This window comes from Rhea pennata, chromosome 2, assembly GCF_028389875.1.
Source record: "Rhea pennata isolate bPtePen1 chromosome 2, bPtePen1.pri, whole genome shotgun sequence".
In the NCBI taxonomy this organism is placed as follows: Eukaryota; Metazoa; Chordata; class Aves; order Rheiformes; family Rheidae; genus Rhea; species Rhea pennata.
In genome coordinates this window covers 88,412,821-88,431,329 of record NC_084664.1, presented here as the reverse complement: position 1 = coordinate 88,431,329, position 18,509 = coordinate 88,412,821, and the positions used below count along the sequence as shown (strand labels likewise).

Below are 18,509 nucleotides of genomic sequence, written 5' to 3'. Positions count from 1 at the left end.
CCTCCAGAGCCGTCGTTCCAGCCGAGCTCCTCACGGCGGCCGACGGAGCAACGGCTCCCACCGTCGCCGGCCCTGGTGCCCGCGGCGGAGGCTGCCGGCGACACCCGCAGCCGTTGGGGCTTCGGTAACGGCCGCGCCCCAGACGCGCCCGGGGCAAACGCGCCTCGGCCGCGCCCCCGAGCACGGCCACGCCCCCGATTACGCGACACCGCGCCTCGCCCGACCTCTGACGTCACCGACGTGCGCTGGCCGCGACGCCGGAAGCGGAAGCCGAAGCGGAAGCGGTGCCGGTTGGGTGCGGAAGCGGCTCTCGAGGGTGGCGGTTTCGGTTCGGCGAGCGCGGCGGGGAGGGAGCGGAGAGGAGCTCCGACCAGCGGCAGTCGCGCTCCCGCCCGCTCGTCCCCGGGTCCCCGCGCTCCACAATGGCGGGCACCGCCGGCAACCTGCAGGTAGAGCAGCGGGCGGGCGGGGCGGGGTGCTGCCGGGGGCCCCGCGCGGGCCTGGCGGGCGGCGCCGCCGCCTCTGACGGGGCCGGGGCGGGCGGGCGGGAGGGCGCGAGGGCGCGGCAGCGGCGATCGTTCGGGCTCCGAGGCCGGGGCGGTGCTCGGCAGGCGCGGGCCTGTGCTGGGGCTCCTGGCGAAGGGACGCAGCCCCGCCGGGCTGGCGGTGCTGAGGGCGGAGGGTCGGGTCCGCCGGTGGCCCGCGGAGCCCCGCGGCGGGCACTGTTGTGTGTTGTGGTCTGGAGCGCAGCTTGGTGTGGGTTTCACCTGGGCGTCGTGGCTGCAGGAAGTCCTTGTATGGTCTGGTTTTGCATTGCTTGCATTAACTCTCGGTTGTGCTGGTATAATTGATTCTGCAGCTGCTTGGGAAAACAGGTCCAGAAATCGTCGGTGTTGAAAAGTTATTGTCTTTTCAGCTGTTTTGAGCCATGGTCTGCAAGCTTGTGGTCAGGCAATGCCTGTACTGGCATAGCTGATGTAGAGGAATATGTGTGTGTGATAGATAGATATATCACACAGGGTATAGAATAAGCAGGAGAAAAAATGAAAGCTGTTTAGGCTGTTGTTGCTTATGAAGTTTGGTGTTCATCAGACTGTAGTCTGATACACACTCTTTGTGCCTCATGGGTGCTTAGAGCTTGCCATCTATGGTGTGGTTTATACAACTTTCAGTAAATTATTTCCTTTTTGATAGCAGAGCTCTTCATCACAGTTAGAAACTAAGGTGCCTGCTAATGCACAAGAGCTGAAAATCTAATAAAAATGTTTTTTTCTGTATTTATGAAAAGGAATATTAAAAAGAACAGTCAGTACATGATATAAATATCCTTATAGTTTGAAAGGAACAAAACTGCAAGATGCTCTGTTTTCAGAGAGTTATGTTTTACAGGTGCTCTTTACCATTCATTCTTTGGATGTAGTGTCAAATATATACCTGTTGTTGCCATGATCCTAGCCCTCCAATAACATTGTTTTTGTTGTGCTGGATTTGGGGCTTATTGAACTACCTGTGCAGTAATTTAAGTCACCAAAACAGCAGAAAAAACTTCTTTTTCCCAGTTAGTTTTCTAGTATGCTGCTGAGTTTAAATGGTTCATGAAGGGATATGATAGAGCCAGCACAAGGTGAGCAGCAAGGAGAAGACTGAAATTGCCCATTTACAGAGTCAGTAAGGTTAGAAAGGACCTCTGGAGATCATCTAGTCCAATCTCCTAAAGATTTGCTGGTGCTGGTTCCACTGGGGCGTGAACCCAGGAACTTCAGCATGTAAAGCAGATGTGATAACTACTACACTATCCTTCTGTATTTAGAAGTGGTAAACTGTTACACCAGCTTATAACTTTCCCTAAAAGGAAAGATTAAATTCTCTTCCAAGGGAACAGATGCTTGCAGTGTTTCCAACACTTGCCACACAGGAACTGCAGCATCTGCTTTGCTGGCGTCATTGTTTTTAAATAAATTTTCTCTTATTCTCAGATAGATCTGATGAAAAGACTTCGCTTCTAAGCTGGCAAGTCCAAACCGTACCATGAGAGATTTTGCCATTTCTTCCGTGATGATTGAGAGATTTTGCCATTTCTTCTACTATTTATCAGTTTTGTTTTGCCTGAGACATACGAGAATATCTACACAGCAGCAAGAATTTGTATTGAAATTACTAACCAGCTAGCTTTCTTAAACTTACTGTGAGCTAGTCACATTTAAAGTGTCATTTTTAATTGTCCTGAAGTGATATAGGCAGTCCAAACCGCAAAATGTAATCAAGGGTAGCAAGCACTGGAAAACAAAGGAGTGACAGTCATATCATCAGTTTTACAGGCTAGTATATACAATCTGATGGTTCAAATCATGGCCAGTTTTATCTGAAACTAGTTCAATAAGCAAATTAAAATTTCATTCCTTCTCTTGATGTTTAAGTTCCTTGTTGATATTTGTGGGCTTTCTATCTGGTGGGTCCCCCCCTCCCCCCCCAGAATGGTGACTAGAACTTGCTGCTTTGGACCTGTTTAGCCTCTCTGGGATTCAGCTTCCTGGTATCAGTCTTTGGAGCTGTTTCTCAGCATAGTGTCGGAAGACTGATAGAACTAGTTTCAGTGCCTTGTAATCATGTGCTTCCTGTATTGACTCTACCTTCAATACGAGCGATGAGATCACTAAATTCTAGTTGAAACTGTCTAGGTCTATGATGAAAAAAACATGCGTTTATTGCAAACACTTTTTGAAATCTGTTGTAGGAGGAAGAAAAACTATATGGATAAACTAGCAGTAGTTATAATTTACCATGCATAAACACTTGCTCTTGTCACTTACTGCTTTTCTCATATACTAGTAAATTTTAGTAGTTTTGCTAATTGCTGTTCATAAAAGAATGGAGAAATAGTATCCTGTACAAAGCACCATCTAAGACTGGCAATCAGTTGCCTTTACCTTTTTGGGGCTTGAGTTCAAGAGCAGAAAAGTTAGCCATCAAAGAACAGTCAGAACAGCAGCTTAAAATGTCTCTTTGATCCTGCAATGTTGTTGCTTAGCAGTTACGTCATTTTAATCAGCTGCTTGTGTTACAGAAAGCAATAGACCTTGCTAGCAAGGCAGCACAAGAAGATAAAGCAGGAAACTATGAGGAAGCATTCCGCTTGTACCAACATGCTGTGCAGTATTTTCTCCATGTTGTTAAATGTAAGTGTAATGTTTTAAATGATTACATAGACTTCTTCAAATGAAATTGCATAGAATGATTTGTTGTGTTGACATCAGTATTTAAATTCTGAGTTTCATTATCAACTGACACTTGCTATCTGTAGTTTGACTGGAGTCATGTTTTATGCAGCTTTTTCTTCCACTGTATTGTGTGCTTGCTACATTCTTGTAAGAAGCTGGGTTTTTTGTTTTTGAGGGTTTTTTAACTTGTTTTGGAGGGCTATTTGAGACTAGGAGCTGCAGTTTTTTGCTGTCTATACTCTGGACTTACATAGGCCTTATAGACTTATATAGGCTGGCTACTGTACATGAGTACAGTACTCATGTACTGTACATGAGTACAGGAATTTCTGTACTTCTGTTGTGCAGAAAGCCATGTGGTAGACAAAAAGTCTTTGTAGTACCCATGGACTGTTTTTTTGCTCATTAACTTATGCCACTTGCCTTTCAAAAGTCTTTCTGCTGGCATTTTTTGTTATTTAATGTCATAGTCAAAGCACTTATTGACACCTTGGCCAACAAAATGTATGAGGTTGATTTGTATCCTCATTCTTACTTAGTTTCTATTTTCTCATTCTTATTTTTACGCTCTTTCACATTTCTGTGTGCCTTTGTCCTCATATCCAATGTTTGTATGAAAGGAGCAGTGCTTTTTAATGTAACTAAACCCCTAATCTAGTTGGATGAGGGTTGCTAGGTTGACTTAAGTGTTCTTACAGATCTTCGTGACGTTAAAAAAAAAAAAAAGCTATATTCTTCATAGCCATTTACAATAATTTCTGTTTATCACTTCCTATCCATTTAAAGCACATAAATTACCAGAATGTGAATTTCTGTGCTTTTAACAATGTTAGTGTACTTTTGGAAACAAACACACAAATTACACACAAATCACTAAATTTTGATTGCTGGTTCAAAATATTGTAATAGTGGCTAACAAAACAGTTAAGCCAGGCCTGAGTTTTTTCAGATGTTTATGGCTTTTTTCTTTATTTTGAACATGCTTTAAAATAAGCAGGCTTAGGAAAATCAAAGTATGTTTCCGGATAAAAGTCGCTCAGTGCGAGCAGCTTATTGATGAGCTAGATTAGAAACGGAGTTGTTCAGATATTGAACAGTAGTTCAAGAGGCTGACAGAGAAAGCCTTCATTCAGCACCACTGTTCTTAATCCTTGTCAGTCAAGTTTTAAGCCAAAGCAGTGTTCAGGGTTATACTTGATTTCTCTTAGGTGGTTTCTGCCTCCCTGTTACCATGATCTATGGAAAAACAAGTAGTTTAACTGTTTGGTTATTTAGTCCCTGAGAAAGAGAGATTAATAAGACATAAAAATGATAGAATTAAGTTTTGTTTTCTGATTACTATGCATGTGTTTTGTTCTTAACAAAGTATTGTTTGTCTTCAAACTTTTAGATGAAGCACAGGGTGATAAAGCAAAACAGAGTATTAGGACAAAATGTACAGAATATCTGGACAGAGCAGAAAAACTGAAAGAATATCTGAAAAAGAGAGAAAAAACTACACCAAAGCCAGTCAAAGAATCTGGTCCTACTGATGGAAAAGGGTATGTTTTTGGAGAAGGTAAAGCAAAATACTTTCTGAACTCAGCTTATCCTAAAGTTCATCTATTCAGAGATCATTTGAATTGTAGTGTTTTTGAGATGTTTCAGATGACTACTAGTACTGAAGTGCAGTGGATTAATAAAAGAAAAATAATATGCACTAATAGCACAAGCTTTTCTTTGCTTGTTTGCTCAGATGTTTGAACATTTGTAGAGCATATTCACTGAAGAGTGAAATCTATTGCAGATTAACTCATGCTTATCAGACTTAAAAACAACAGGCCCAGTGACACTTACTCTTCTGTATGTGACCAGCTGTACTGTACTGACCAGCTGGGAAATAAAATAAGCCTGATGATGGCTCTGGCCCAGATTTGATCTGTTTCACATTTCATTAGAGAAGCAAAACTCCATCTTAGGATGAAGTTCCATAAGATGGGCTGAATCACTCTAAGGCCTTGCTGCAGTCTTACCTCTCCTACTGCTTTCCTTTTAATGATCTGTTTCTTATTTTGTGTATTGGAGAGCTGATTCGGATAATATGAATAAGTAAAGATGCTTTTGCACTTGCTGTTGGCTTAATGAGGGTTGGAGGGAGGAAGAATTGCACAACAATATTTGCTGGTGGGGTTGCTTCTTCTAGCAGTCATGAACAGCTAGAACAGTTGTCTCCTGAAACTTCATCTGGTTTCTGTCTACTTCATTGTCTATTCATCTCATCCATCAGTTTTTTGTTGTTTGGGGTTTTTTTTTTTGTTTTTTTTTTTTGTTTGTTTGTTTTTTGTTTTTTGTTTTTTGAGAGCTACACTGTGTTCTGATTTGGGGAATAATGGGTAATATCACTCAGGCTACCTGTTTTTCCATGATCTCTATGCCAGTTGTTCATCTCTTCTTCCTTCTATAACTTTCAGTTTCCCGGATGTAGGATTTCATAGTACTAGCTACAATTGGCCAGGTCTATTTGCAATTCTGGGTAAACCACAAATGCCCACATTTAAGAGCAAACTATTTTGGTGTCTCTGTGATGCTCAATAAAAGGGCTTTTGTTTCCTATTGGTTGGCTCAAAGCATGTGTGAGAAGTGTATTGAGGAAGGGCTAGGTCTCATAAGAGGAAGTTGAAACGATGAGGAGGGAAATTAAAAAAAAAAAAAAAAAAAAGGAAAAATAGTGATTCTGTAATGTTAGCTTGCAGAGTTGTGAAATACGTTTATTGGAAAAAAGGCTTCTGTCATTCCTGAGTGGTGTTTCTGCTTGTTACATTTTGATTTTTAGTCTAAGACAACTGTCTCATTTGTACTTCCACAATTTTTCTTGTGTCCAAATCAGGAATGACAGCGATGGAGAAGGAGAGTCAGAGGATCCTGAAAAAAAGAAGCTACAGAATCAACTTCAAGGTAGCTTTGAAGCTTCTCTTTCTTTAATAGAGGCAACTTGATCAAGTTACTTGCTAAATTTGGCCATCTAAATGTTACAGGTTGGCTTTATCATTGTCTTTTTTTGAGTGACTCAACTACTGTGCATTCTTCACATGCAGAAAAATAGTCTTTATGGAAATATGGGTTTGCATGCTGTGAAATTGTGGGAAGTATTTTGAACTTCATCTGCTGTCTCCTGTGCTTTATGTTTATCTATCAAGAAAGTATTTCCCAAAGGGAAATCTCTTGGTATTTCCCAGGAAGCTATTGGATAAACTGTATCAATATTTTTACTCTTAAGTGCATTATAAAATTGCCTAGAGGCTAAGGTAACTGCATCATATAAGTGCTTAGTCTCTGCAGGGCCATTTTCACAAAGAAGCTTGCCCTCAAAGTCAGAAGTGGAGCAGATGGGTTCTTGCCTTTTTAGTAATGGGTGGTATTTCCTTACATATCAGGAATGATGTTATTGTAGTTGATTAACATAATTATTTGTTTTTTTTGAACTTAAGGATGAATACAGTCAGTGATGCAGCATAGAGCAGCTAGCAGTAGTTTTATACACAGTAAAGGATAAACTTTACTTGATTTTTGTTACTCTTCTTCAATGGTGAAGAGTTGTTCAGAGCTTCCCTGACAGAAAGAAGGTGGTTGTGGATCCAAAGAAACTTTCACAGCTCTCCCTGTGTTTTTCAGTGTAAAAAAGCACAAAATTCTTTACCAGATCTCTCTGCCTGTATAATTTAAGAAGCTATTATATTGCATTTGGAAACTGCCATGCTTTTTCAACTTCTCTGCATACACAGTTTTATGGGACAAAGTTTCCTATATTTCTGAATTTTTCAGGAAGTATAATGGTGAAATTCAGTGAGCAGATGATGCCTGGATACTTATTAGAGAAGCTACTCATCTGTGACTACTAAATTCATCCTTGCTGCGCTGTTATGGGCTATGTTTGACCATAGCAAGACTTGTACTAACTTTCAAGCATTCTGGTTATCCATGTTTTAGTGTGATTAAACATAGAAAGGGACATATTGCTGAAGAAGTAACTTCCATTTGACTAGCAGTATTCAGTATTTAAATCTCCATAGAAATTACTTATTTTTATTTAGTATAAACCTGGGAACCTGGGCATAGATTTTGGTGGTGTTTGGGTTTTTTTGTTTTGTTTTGTTTGTTTTTTTGTTTTTTTTTCCCTGAATGGAAATTCTTTAACTCTGAAAGGATGAATGTGTCAGTGTTTGTTCAACCTTCTGTTATAGGTGCAATTGTTATGGAACGACCAAATGTAAAATGGAGTGATGTTGCTGGCCTTGAAGGTGCCAAAGAAGCACTTAAAGAAGCAGTGATATTGCCCATTAAATTTCCTCATCTATTTACAGGTTAGAGATATGATTTTTATTTCAAAACCTAAATGCTAATGTCAAAATTAGGACTGGCACTGGGATTTGAGAAGAATGTTATGCTGATGGATCAGAGGCTCGAACTGAGCTTTCGATAAAGTGATTATCATCCATATGGCAGAGGTTTTGGAGGTAGATACAGAAAATCTCCGAATAAGTTAGAGGCATCATCAGAAAAGTAGGCTCTGTCTTGCTACCATGTTTTGATGGCTGCTGGTTTCTTCTTACAGGAAAGAGAACACCTTGGAGAGGGATTCTTCTGTTTGGACCACCAGGAACAGGAAAGTCTTATTTAGCAAAAGCTGTGGCAACAGAAGCAAACAATTCTACTTTCTTCTCAGTGTCTTCCTCTGACCTAGTCTCAAAGTGGTTAGGAGAGAGTGAAAAGTAAGTTTGAGTTGCCAGAGGTCCAAGAAAACATTTGCAAGAAGTTTAATATTAAAGAGGTAGATAAGATGCTCTCAAACTAGAGTTTAATGTAAAGGTCATGTGAAAACACACATGTTGAGGTGTTCTGCGCTTTGCACTGCATTTTGTGCTACTGTAGCTGGAATGCCCTTCAGTGCTCTGGAAGGTTTTTACAGCTAGCTCAGAAAGATATCAGAAGCAGCATGAGGCTCTTCCTTCTTCTAAGCCAAGCTGTAATTCCCACTATGTCACTCTGAAGTGTTGCCATGCTGTGTTTTTCTATTCCCCCCCCCCATCATTTTAAACCTAGCGCTGCCCTAGCAGCTGTACATTAAAATGAGACATTCTTTATCTGTCCTCTGTTTGTGAGATGTTTTATTCCTTACCCTGTCTTGAAACAAAATATGGAAGACCTAAAAAAAAAAAATGCAAACAGTTTTGTTGGAGGGGTGGCTATGAAAGAAAATATTAATTGTTTATTTGTTAGTACATGGTATATGACCAAGGACAAAGTCTGAAGTGACAGATCTGTTGCAGTCTGGAAGTGCAGGTCTTTGCCTGTCTAGTCTTCCCATGAAGACTTTATGAATTAAGAAGCTTGTTGCACAAAAAAGACATTTGTCTGATGACTAAAATGCTCCTCAAAACCATGTTCTATTAGATCCAAGTGTGTTCCAGCTGAGTAATGCTATTTTGTGTTAATAGGATGAGGAAAATAGGCTATTTGATCAAAGAGTATTAATTGGATTTTTTGTTTGTTTCTATAAAGCTGGAGAGCTTAAGTTACTCTTCCTTTGTTGCAAAGAGAGTACAGAACTACAGTATAAAGAGAAATTTTTGCTATTTAACTTCAACAGCAGGCTGAATATTACCTGATGTTATTAGTGCTGCTGATGTGAAGAATTTTCCAGTGTGTTCCAATTTATTTTCCTATTAAACCCATTAAAAATATTCGTAAGATTCAGCTAGGCTTTTTTAGATAAACCAACTGTAAGTATTTTCTTACTGTATAAAAAGTACTTAAGGTGTATAAGAATTAAGTTTTCATATTATTTCTTCTGAAAAACTCTTGGAATTAAGCTGCTACAAATCTTAAATATGAGAAAACTGTTTTTCTTGGTTGTGTTTAGAGTCGTGGTTTTGCATAATCCAGCCTGCCTTTGTAGAAAAGTAAACAGTGCTTTTGCAATGCTTAGAGCACTCCATTTAAGATGCCTCACCCCTCTTTATACTGTGGGATCTTGCCTGTAATGATGAAGAGTTCTTGGAGCTGGAAGAATATTGTATCTTTGGGAAGATTTGTTCAAAATAATTCTTATTTTTATTTTTATTATTTTCTCTAAGGGAAGTGACTGTATCATAATCCTAATCTTTGCTTGTATTTTCATTAAGATAAATGAGGCTGGGTTTTTGTTTGTTTGTTTTAAAGGTTAGTGAAAAACTTGTTCCAGCTTGCCAGAGAAAACAAACCTTCTATTATCTTCATTGATGAGATAGATTCCCTGTGCGGGTCAAGAAGGGAAAATGAAAGTGAGGCTGCTAGACGGATTAAAACTGAGTTCCTAGTCCAGATGCAAGGTAAACTGACTGGTTATCAGGATCAATCAAAAGAATGATATGTATTTTAAGCATAGCTTGCATGAGATCTGCCATTTAACCACATTAAATTTTGAAGGTGTTTTAAAATGCTGTCTGCTTATCTTCAAAACAATTAAATATTTTCTTCCTGGATATAGGGGTTGGTGTTGACAATGAAGGAATCTTGGTCTTAGGAGCGACAAACATTCCCTGGGTTTTAGATTCTGCTATCAGGAGGAGGTATGATGCATTTTATTTTATTTTGGTATGAGCTACATAGTTGTGGTGAGGATTCAGTCCAAGACTATTTGAAGTAGTTTTGCAGGTTGTATATGCAGGCATGGTTAATGTTCTCAGGCTCAGTTCTATGAGATGGATTGAGCCAACGTAATAATCCCTTTCCACTTGAGAGAGGTGAGTTTTTCCTTCTCATGTTGGTTCTGTAATTTAGTTGATCTCTTAGCGGTTGCTGGTTGAGCAAGCAGAAAGCTATCATTTCCTTGCTTTCTAATGCGGGGTGGGGGGCATGGGCAGGCAATACACAAAGTATGCAACTGGGAGAGAGCAAGAGGAGGCAGAGTTGTCCTCAGCAGCAGCAAACTGAATAGCTTGAGGTATTTCATGAAACTGCACGTTTAAGTTCCACAGAAGAATCATGTGGTCAAACCACATTTAGATGTGATCTGTCAGTGTGTATTTTGACTGCTGTTCTGTAAAGGACTTCTGTACCTTTGTTTGATGAGTTGGACCCTCCTTCCAGCTGGCGAGCAGCAGAGCACAAATACAGCTACATGGCAAATATGACTGTATTGTGATGAGGATGCAACTTGGATGATGGTCGCTTATATAGGCATATCAGTTGCTAAAGAAACTTTTTTTTTGTATGGACGTGATTAACTGTTTTGCTTATATAACTGATTCTAGCTAGCTGTACTTTTGGGGTCACTTTAAGTGACCAGATGACCTGCAAGGGACCCTTCCAACTCGTATCACTTTGTAGTTCTGCGTGAGGTAAATTTGGTAGCGAATTTGTGTGTCACTTAAAATTAAGTAGCTTTCTAGCGCTTGTTCCTGAAACTTCAAGGGGTAGTTTCTAGTAATGCAGTAATGGAATTAATTTCCATGTGTTTTTGGCCCTTATTGTCATGTATATCAAGTTAATTGTGTTCCATAGTATTTTGAGTTGCTCTTATTTTGTTGGTAGGAGATAATCTTCACTATGAGAACAGATGCTGCTTCAGAAGAACTGCAGTTATCAAAATTTTCTACTGACAGCCACGTTAAGAGGATGACTTCAGATTTGCTTCACTCTAGCAGTTCTCTTTAATTTAGTTGGAAACTATACAGAGTGGTTATGTCAGCTGGTTATCAGGCAATTCTCTCCTCAAGTATGAAAACTGTTTCAGTATACTTAAACACTAAAGAGGATTTTTTTCCCCTCAAATTTTTCTATTAAAACAAAAGACTCTGCTGGAGAGGATCCAGAAAAACCTCAGTCTGAAGGGAAAATCTTTGCCATGAAAAGGAAGTCATTACATTTTGGATGTTAACTTATGCTAGCTACAGAATTACTTATGAGAAAAGGTAGCTGAATATTTGCCTTAGATCTTTAAACATTTATAATTAGATCTTTAAATATTTATAATACTGGAACTGCTTGTTCCTAATATTGTTAGGAACAAACTATGTTCTGATTCGCATAAACTTTTTTTTTTTTGTGTCCCTGTGTCTGTGGGATTTTTTTTTAACAGGTTTGAGAAACGTATCTATATTCCTTTACCTGAAGACCATGCAAGGGCTGCAATGTTTAAACTTCATCTTGGATCAACACCAAATCTCTTAACCGAATCAGATTATCAGGAACTTGGAAAAAGAACTGATGGCTATTCTGGTGCAGATATAAGCATTATTGTACGTGACGCACTGATGCAGCCTGTTAGAAAAGTGCAATCAGCTACTCATTTTAAAAAAGTAAGTAAGGATTAAAACTTTTTTCTAGTTACTTCAGTTCTAGAAACTTAAATTGAAAATTTCTGCAAATAAACTTGTTTTGAGGTAGTTGTATGTTCTTAAATGTGTAGCCACTGTTCTGTTTATCTACCAAGGGAGTATTTGCATATCCTTCACTACTTCTTTCGTAGGTCTTGTCGTAGGTCTGATGCAGCTAGTTCCTTGGTATTCATGCTGTGTAATCTGAGCTTTGACTTTCTTCATGTCTTTAGCTAGTGTTAAAAGCATATAAAATCTGACTTTAAAATGTTGTATTAAAGTTGTACTCTCATCTGTACCAGGTTAGGTGGTGGTCCTTTTTTTAATATTATTTAAACTTATTCCTCATCCATATGAGAACAAATGGATTATGATTATGCACATTCTGTGTATGTAGCATATTTTTTTCAAACAAAAATAAAAGTTCTCATTCTGGTAAAAACACTGGATCACTTAATGTTACTTGTGACGATAGTTAAGCTGCAAGATAGTCTTTGCAAAGACTGTTTCGTTGGCAATGTGCAGCATCTCGCTGATGCTGCTGTAATGTGAAGACTACTTTGCACTTATCTAGCTGCGCTTAAGAGATTGAAACTATATTGTGTGTATATCTTGCAGTCAGTGCTGTATACAATGTACTGACTTAAGAAATTTTTCTTCTAATTGTTTGGATCTCCAAAGCTTTAACTAATGCAGCTAGAGTTCCTTAAGACAAACAAATTTAAATCCATTACATCTGTCAAATGCTTTCCCCCCCCCCCAGAGAATTTTCACATGTTCTGGTGTTCAATCAAATTAATATGAAATATCTTTATGCAGAAAATTACTCCCTAAACTGTTTTGTTCTTGAGTGCAAGAGTGTTATCTTAATGTATCAGTGGTTGTAAACACAGCTCAAAATACCTACAAGATGTGTATCAGTTAAATACTATACAGGAAAACAGTATCACTTAATTTGGGTCTACTCTGAAAAGATAAAAAGAATTGTTTTCATTTTTACTGCAAATTTTGATTTTATAGACATTTATATATTTCAGGTGAAGATAGGTCAAGATACTGTGCACAGAGTTTTTTGCTTCTATACAGGAAGTACAGGAAGCTTTCATTTGATGTTGGGCCTTAAAGAGTGGGTTTCAGTATTTCTTTTTCAAGGGGGAAGAATTTCAGATCGTGAGCTGTGAAGAGATGAGTACTATATAACTTGTGTTGGCAGCTGGTCTTGGCTCTCTGAGTTGTAAGTTTTCTACCAGTAACTGTCTGATGTAAAAAGGTATAAAGATTGTCCACCTGCCAGTTTTAAAAATAATATTCTAAATCAAATCATAAAATAACTTAACAGATGAAAATTAATTACTTTTTATTTGTTGTTAGGCCTTAGTGACTATTTACTAAACTATGACTTTACTTTGAATTATAGCTAGGCTATATATATATGTGTGTGTGTGTGTAAGACTTTTTATATTATATATATAAAAATATATATCTCCATCCATATATATATATACAGAGAGAGAGAGAGAGAGAGAGAGAAATATATAAAATTTCATCCAAGGAACATGTTTTGCTTAACGTTGCAAGGTAAAGGAACACTTAAATCCAGCATGGTCCTGACTATGAGAGGACTACATATGTTTCCAGAGTTTGCTTTGAGGAAGCTTTATCAACTTCGTACTTGTTAAAATAAACTTGCAGCCTGTAATTATGGTGGAAAAAATATTATAATGAGTTTTTGAGGAGCTTTTCCCTGTTTAAAAACAAAAGAATATTTTAAAAGACAAGTTTGACAAGTCTCCTTGTGGGGCCAATCAGCAGAAACGTTGCAATAGAAATTTCTTAAATAAGTGTTTATTTTGGTATAGCTGGGGTTTTCTAAATGCTACCGTCCTTTATGCAGTGATGTGTGAAGTAGTTATCCATGGTTGACTTTAAATGACATTTTTGCACTAAGAGTTATTATATTTTAGCCTTTCATTCAAAGTTGCAAGAATTTAACGCATGTCTCGGACTACCCCAGAACAATGAAATAGCTTTAGTTGTCACAATTTGTGTGGCAGCCTAAAGACAACACTTGCATCTTGTCCCCTTTTGCCAAAATAAGCAAACAAATAAATAAAAATAAAACAGAAAAAAATATATAGTACTTGGAGGGCGCTGCCAAAAGCCAAGTTTATTCCACTTGTGGTGTTAGTGTGTTCATTTTCTAATTTTATATATAAAAATCTTAGTTTTATTAATGGATTGTGTCATGACAGACAATGTGCCTTAACTGAACAAAGGTTTGTATAATTATGAATTTGATTCCTTGCTGTAAATATGATGATACAGGTTTGTCGAAGTATATTTTGAATGTTATAATTATATGCTTCAGTATTGTACTTTAAAAACTGTTTAAAGTAGCAAATTAGTTCCCACAAAGGGGCCTAGTCCATCTCCTTTCAGTCTGTCCGTGGCAGCAGAGGGGTAAAAGGATGGTTTCTCTTCTTCCACTAGATGGCACTATTTTCTATTAAGTGTTGCTAAGATGGTGTCAGAAAAGACATTCAAAACTTTGCAGTGCAGTGAGTTTTAAAAGCCATCTTTGGCTTTATGACTAGAGGGGCACTGTAGGATAATTATTGAGAAATTTTTAGAAGCTGCTAGCCAGTGTGGAATGCACTTCCAAAGTGAGCAAGGACTAGGTAGGATGATCTCCTCCAACAACATTTTGTGGCACATTAGCTTTCTACAGAAACTCATACCTTAAGAGGAAGCAACTCATTGGTTTTAACCTGATGTTGACCTAAGTATCTAGCTACCACTTCCAAGTATGTCTTCCAAGTGACTGATGCCAATACAGCCATACAATTTCTCTTTCAGAGGACAAGATTTTTTTGGTGGGTGTGGCATCTATATATAGTGAAAGACTATTTTTGCTCTAAAGATACCCAGCTTCTTGTTGTGTTTGGAAAATTTTAACTCCTGTGAATTTTTTCCCTTATTTCTAGGTAAAGGGACCATCATTGTCTAATCCAAATACCATGGTAGATCTGTTCACCCCTTGTTCTCCAGGGGATCCTGAAGCCATAGAAATGACATGGATGGAGGTCCCAGGTGATAAGTTACTGGAGCCTCAGGTTTCCATGGTAGGTATTTTTTGTGAAGTTTTGTTCTTCTTTTGCAGAACTCTAAAAAGACTGCAAGGTGACATTTTTTTTCCTCTCCTGAACAAATGCACTAGACATTTGGATGAGCTGTTTGGTTTCAGAAATGCTGAACATACCAGATAAGATTTGAATCCCAACATATGGCATGGCAGTACAGCATGCCTATTAAAAAGCCAGGTCTCCATCTCATACCCTGATAAGCATTTCTGTTGTTGTTATCTGCTAGTGTGCAGCTGCCATTCTCTCATGCATAGATGGCATCTGACTTCTCCACTATTCTTTCAGTTGTCTTCATTCACTTAGAAACTTTAGAATCCCTGTGCCATGCTATGCTATCTTCCCAACACACTATAGCCTGAGCAGAGATATTGGAAAATGGAAAACTACAGTGTAAATTGAGAATACAATATTGTGGGTGAATATTGCCCATGAAGTGAATGCAGGTATAATCAGTAATGTTTAAAAAGCTGGTGGCTGTAATGATAGTTTCTGTTAAATTTTATCATAGATGATAGAGCTAGCTTTCTCATCTCTGTTACCTATTTTCTTTGTGAGTGCTAAAATACTTAAAGGGATAAAATATGCTCTGTATCATTTAAGACAAACTGAAATTTTAGTTTAGTATGAAAAACATGACTAGATATTTGTGCTGTATTTTTTCCCAAGAGCAACAAAAGTAAGTTTGCTGTTTGATGAAAGGAACTGATATCAAATTTGTGCTGCTGCTAGTTCTTGTGTGGAAATGTTCCTATAATGAATAAAAGCAGCGTATTTCATGAAGATCACAAACCTCTAAAACACTAGGCTCTGCTTTGTAAAACAATTAGTGTTGTGCTTAAGAAAAGAACTATCTGCAGTTATTTGCACACTAAGAAAACACAAAGGAATGTATTCAAGTGCAGGCCTATGCTAATATTTCTGCCTGCATGGTCTAAGTGGATTTTTAACCTGTCTTTTTTGGAATTAAATATAACAATTTATGGAGGAAGACTAATGATACTTAGGCTCTGATGTGCTATAGCTACATAGGGGGTTGTTTCAGCATCTAAAATCAGTTCTTGTCAGGTCAGATCAGACTTTAATTCTTTTTAAGCCCATAAGAATCTCAGGTGTACAGAACTGTAATGTTAATTTTTGTCCTTGTCCACACTTTTATAAAAATGAGATGTAAAACATCTACTCTTTTCAGTTAACCCTTGGCTAGGACTTGATTACATTTTTCTTACCCCTTTGTATTAGTATGATTTTATAACTACTGTTTTTGACTTCATAGACCTGGAATTTTTCTCAACTACATTTTCTGGGATCCAAAGAATTTATAGTGGAAATTGGCTGAAATGAAGATGCAGAAGCTACTGGTTATGAATAGCAAAACTTTTGTTAAGAGATAAATATAAAATAGTGGTCTATATTGTTGGACTATGATATATACAGAGGAACATCTGATTATTTTTCCCCCTTTAAACTACCATAACTGAAGTTGGGATGAAAACAGTAACTCACAAGAAGAAGGGGGGGACGGGGGGAGAGAAAAAAGGAAGTTGAGTTCTTTCCAGTAAGCAGTGATGAATAAAACTTCTAGAATAGATGAGTGGCTGAAACCTAAACCTGTGACTTGTGGTTTCATTATTAGAAAACACACTGTTACCATCTGTCTTCACAGGTTTAAAATGGGGCCCAAGTGCAGAAATATTTTGGCTTGCTTAGTTTTGTGTGAGCAGTAGTTCTCATGGTCGTCTTGCTTTAGTAGGCTTTTTAATGTGGCTTTATATTGGCAATGAGATTGTTAAATGTGGTACTACTATTATTTCTGAAAAAAGTTGTTTTCTTTTTCTCTGACAGACTGATATGCTCAGATCACTAGCTAGCACAAAACCAACAGTTAATGAACAAGACTTGGAGAAGTTAAAGAAGTTTACAGAAGACTTTGGTCAAGAAGGTTAAACCAAAGAGAAATGTGGAGCATTAGAACTTTTTTTGCTTTCTTAAGTATTCTTGTGTCTTTACTGACGGCACTTCAAATAAATGCCAATAAAATCACTCTTTTCTTTCTTTGCAGAAAGAGTAGCAGATCTCTTTGCAAAGACTCTTGAGCTTTTGTATTGTATTGTTTTCCTCAGATGTCTATTAAATGTCTTCTATTGAAAAATAATACTAAAAGTATAATTTTAGAGCGAGACAGCAAAGTGATGTAGTGATGTGGTAACTTGTATTAAATATTAGCAAACTTTAAATGATTAGTTCAATTTTACTAAATGATCAATTTTAGATATTATATTAGACCTGGCTACAAGTGAGTTTTGAACTCCCAGTAAGCTCAAAAACCCCTTTTTGGGGGGTGGAAGAGAACCTGTCTGTCAGGTGTTTTCAATATCAGTCAATCAGCCTGCATATTAATTGTTCTCATTTCATTTAGAAAAATGCAGCAAATTTGCTAATAAAGCATACTGCAAGTGTGGGGTCGCTATTAAAATAAGATAGAAAACACTGTGAGGGTAAGACTATATGGGCCAGTACTTTGTGTAAATACTGATGGACCTGGTACTTGGCTTTTCCTGCTATGCTGTGTTGAAATTTTGCCTTAAACAGCAAGCTTTTGTTTTTAACTCTTTACCAGCTGATACACACGTCACTATGCAATTTAGCAAAGATTTGTTAAATGCAAGTGTCTTGGAAGGTTGGTGGTTTTTTGTTTTTTGTTGTTGTTTTTTAAATCTGGATATACTTTCTGCAGGCATTAACTAAAGTTAGAAAAAAATATGAATAGTATCCTGTAAGATTGTGTGTGTCAAAGCCTGCAAGGAATAGATAGTTTTTTGGACTAAGGGAGGTATTTGGGGAAACCACATTCTTTCAGACCTGAGAAAAGGATAACAGATGATCTAGTAGCATACTTTCCAGTGATGGATTAACTCAGAATCCTGCTGATACCTATTAAAGATAGACTACATCAACTTACTTAAATTTTGATAAAAGGCTGGCACTTTAGTACAAAAGCAGCACTTCCATTGATCTTTTTTGGAGAAGTTTGTAGACTGAGATGTGCCTGAATGTAACTTAGAACACTACGGTGTCAGCATTGAGTTTGTGCCTTTTAAGTTTGCACTGGCTGTAGATACGAAACACCGTAAGGATACCTAGAATACTGTATGTTCCCTTAGCATTGTACAACTCTGTTCTGCATATGCTTTGTTTAACTTGCATTAAAAAAATTTGCACATTTTGTGTGTATGTTACGTGTACATACACACATTTATGATCATGTTTTGATGGGTTTTGGTTTCCTTTATGTACAAATTTTGTGTACTTTATAAATCATAGGACTGGTGAAATTTGCTGTACTTAAATGAAGTAAAATATTATAGTACAACCTCAGCAATGTTCTTTGGGTATTTCTTCAATGTTCTTTTCAAGAATTTACCACTTGATTTTTAGATTTTGGATTTCTATATTTAGCAGCTGCACAGAATATCTGGTTAAAAATTCTTAAATGTGTAATGTGCTGAACTTTCTCTTACTAACACAATGAAACATCCTTTCCAAAATCATTCCATAATGCACATCTTCACCTTTGTATGTTGAAATGTGCATGAATCTGAATCAGGAGATTGCAAGTTTTTTGTGGACTTCCAGGGGGGATTCAAGTAGAGGTGCAGGCAACTGTAATGGTAAAAGTAGCCTTAGTTACATCAGAATTGCTGCTTCTTAGTTGGCCTTTTGTGAAAGGTTCACCCTTTCGCAAGTTAACCACAGTCTGGCAGGGTTCTCATTTAGAGATTTGAAGCTGGTGTCCAAAGAACTTGATTTTTTTT

The 18,509-nt window shown here is 37.8% G+C and overlaps 1 protein-coding gene across 1 annotated transcript; it reads left to right on the top strand.

The window, feature by feature from the left end:
- The first annotated feature begins 286 nt into the window (after positions 1-286).
- On the top strand, positions 287-16,759 carry VPS4B (vacuolar protein sorting 4 homolog B). Its single transcript, XM_062568015.1, has 11 exons — positions 287-449; positions 3,065-3,176; positions 4,609-4,759; positions 6,085-6,152; positions 7,439-7,558; positions 7,810-7,966; positions 9,417-9,565; positions 9,724-9,805; positions 11,317-11,536; positions 14,539-14,676; positions 16,540-16,759. Exons 1-11 carry the CDS (start codon positions 423-425, stop codon positions 16,639-16,641), a joined length of 1,326 nt encoding a protein of 441 aa, XP_062423999.1. The 5' UTR covers positions 287-422; the 3' UTR covers positions 16,642-16,759.
- The last annotated feature ends 1,750 nt before the right edge of the window (positions 16,760-18,509 follow it).

What these genes read in the sequence shown, in the direction of transcription:
- VPS4B (XM_062568015.1), top strand. Translation starts at nt 423, where the DNA reads ATGGCGGGCACCGCCGGCAACCTGCAG. An exon ending in TTTTCTCCATGTTGTTAAAT is followed by an intron (nt 3,177 to 4,608) that starts GTAAGTGTAATG and finishes TCAAACTTTTAG; the next exon opens with ATGAAGCACAGGGTGATAAA. An exon ending in TGGTTAGGAGAGAGTGAAAA is followed by an intron (nt 7,967 to 9,416) that starts GTAAGTTTGAGT and finishes TTTGTTTTAAAG; the next exon opens with GTTAGTGAAAAACTTGTTCC.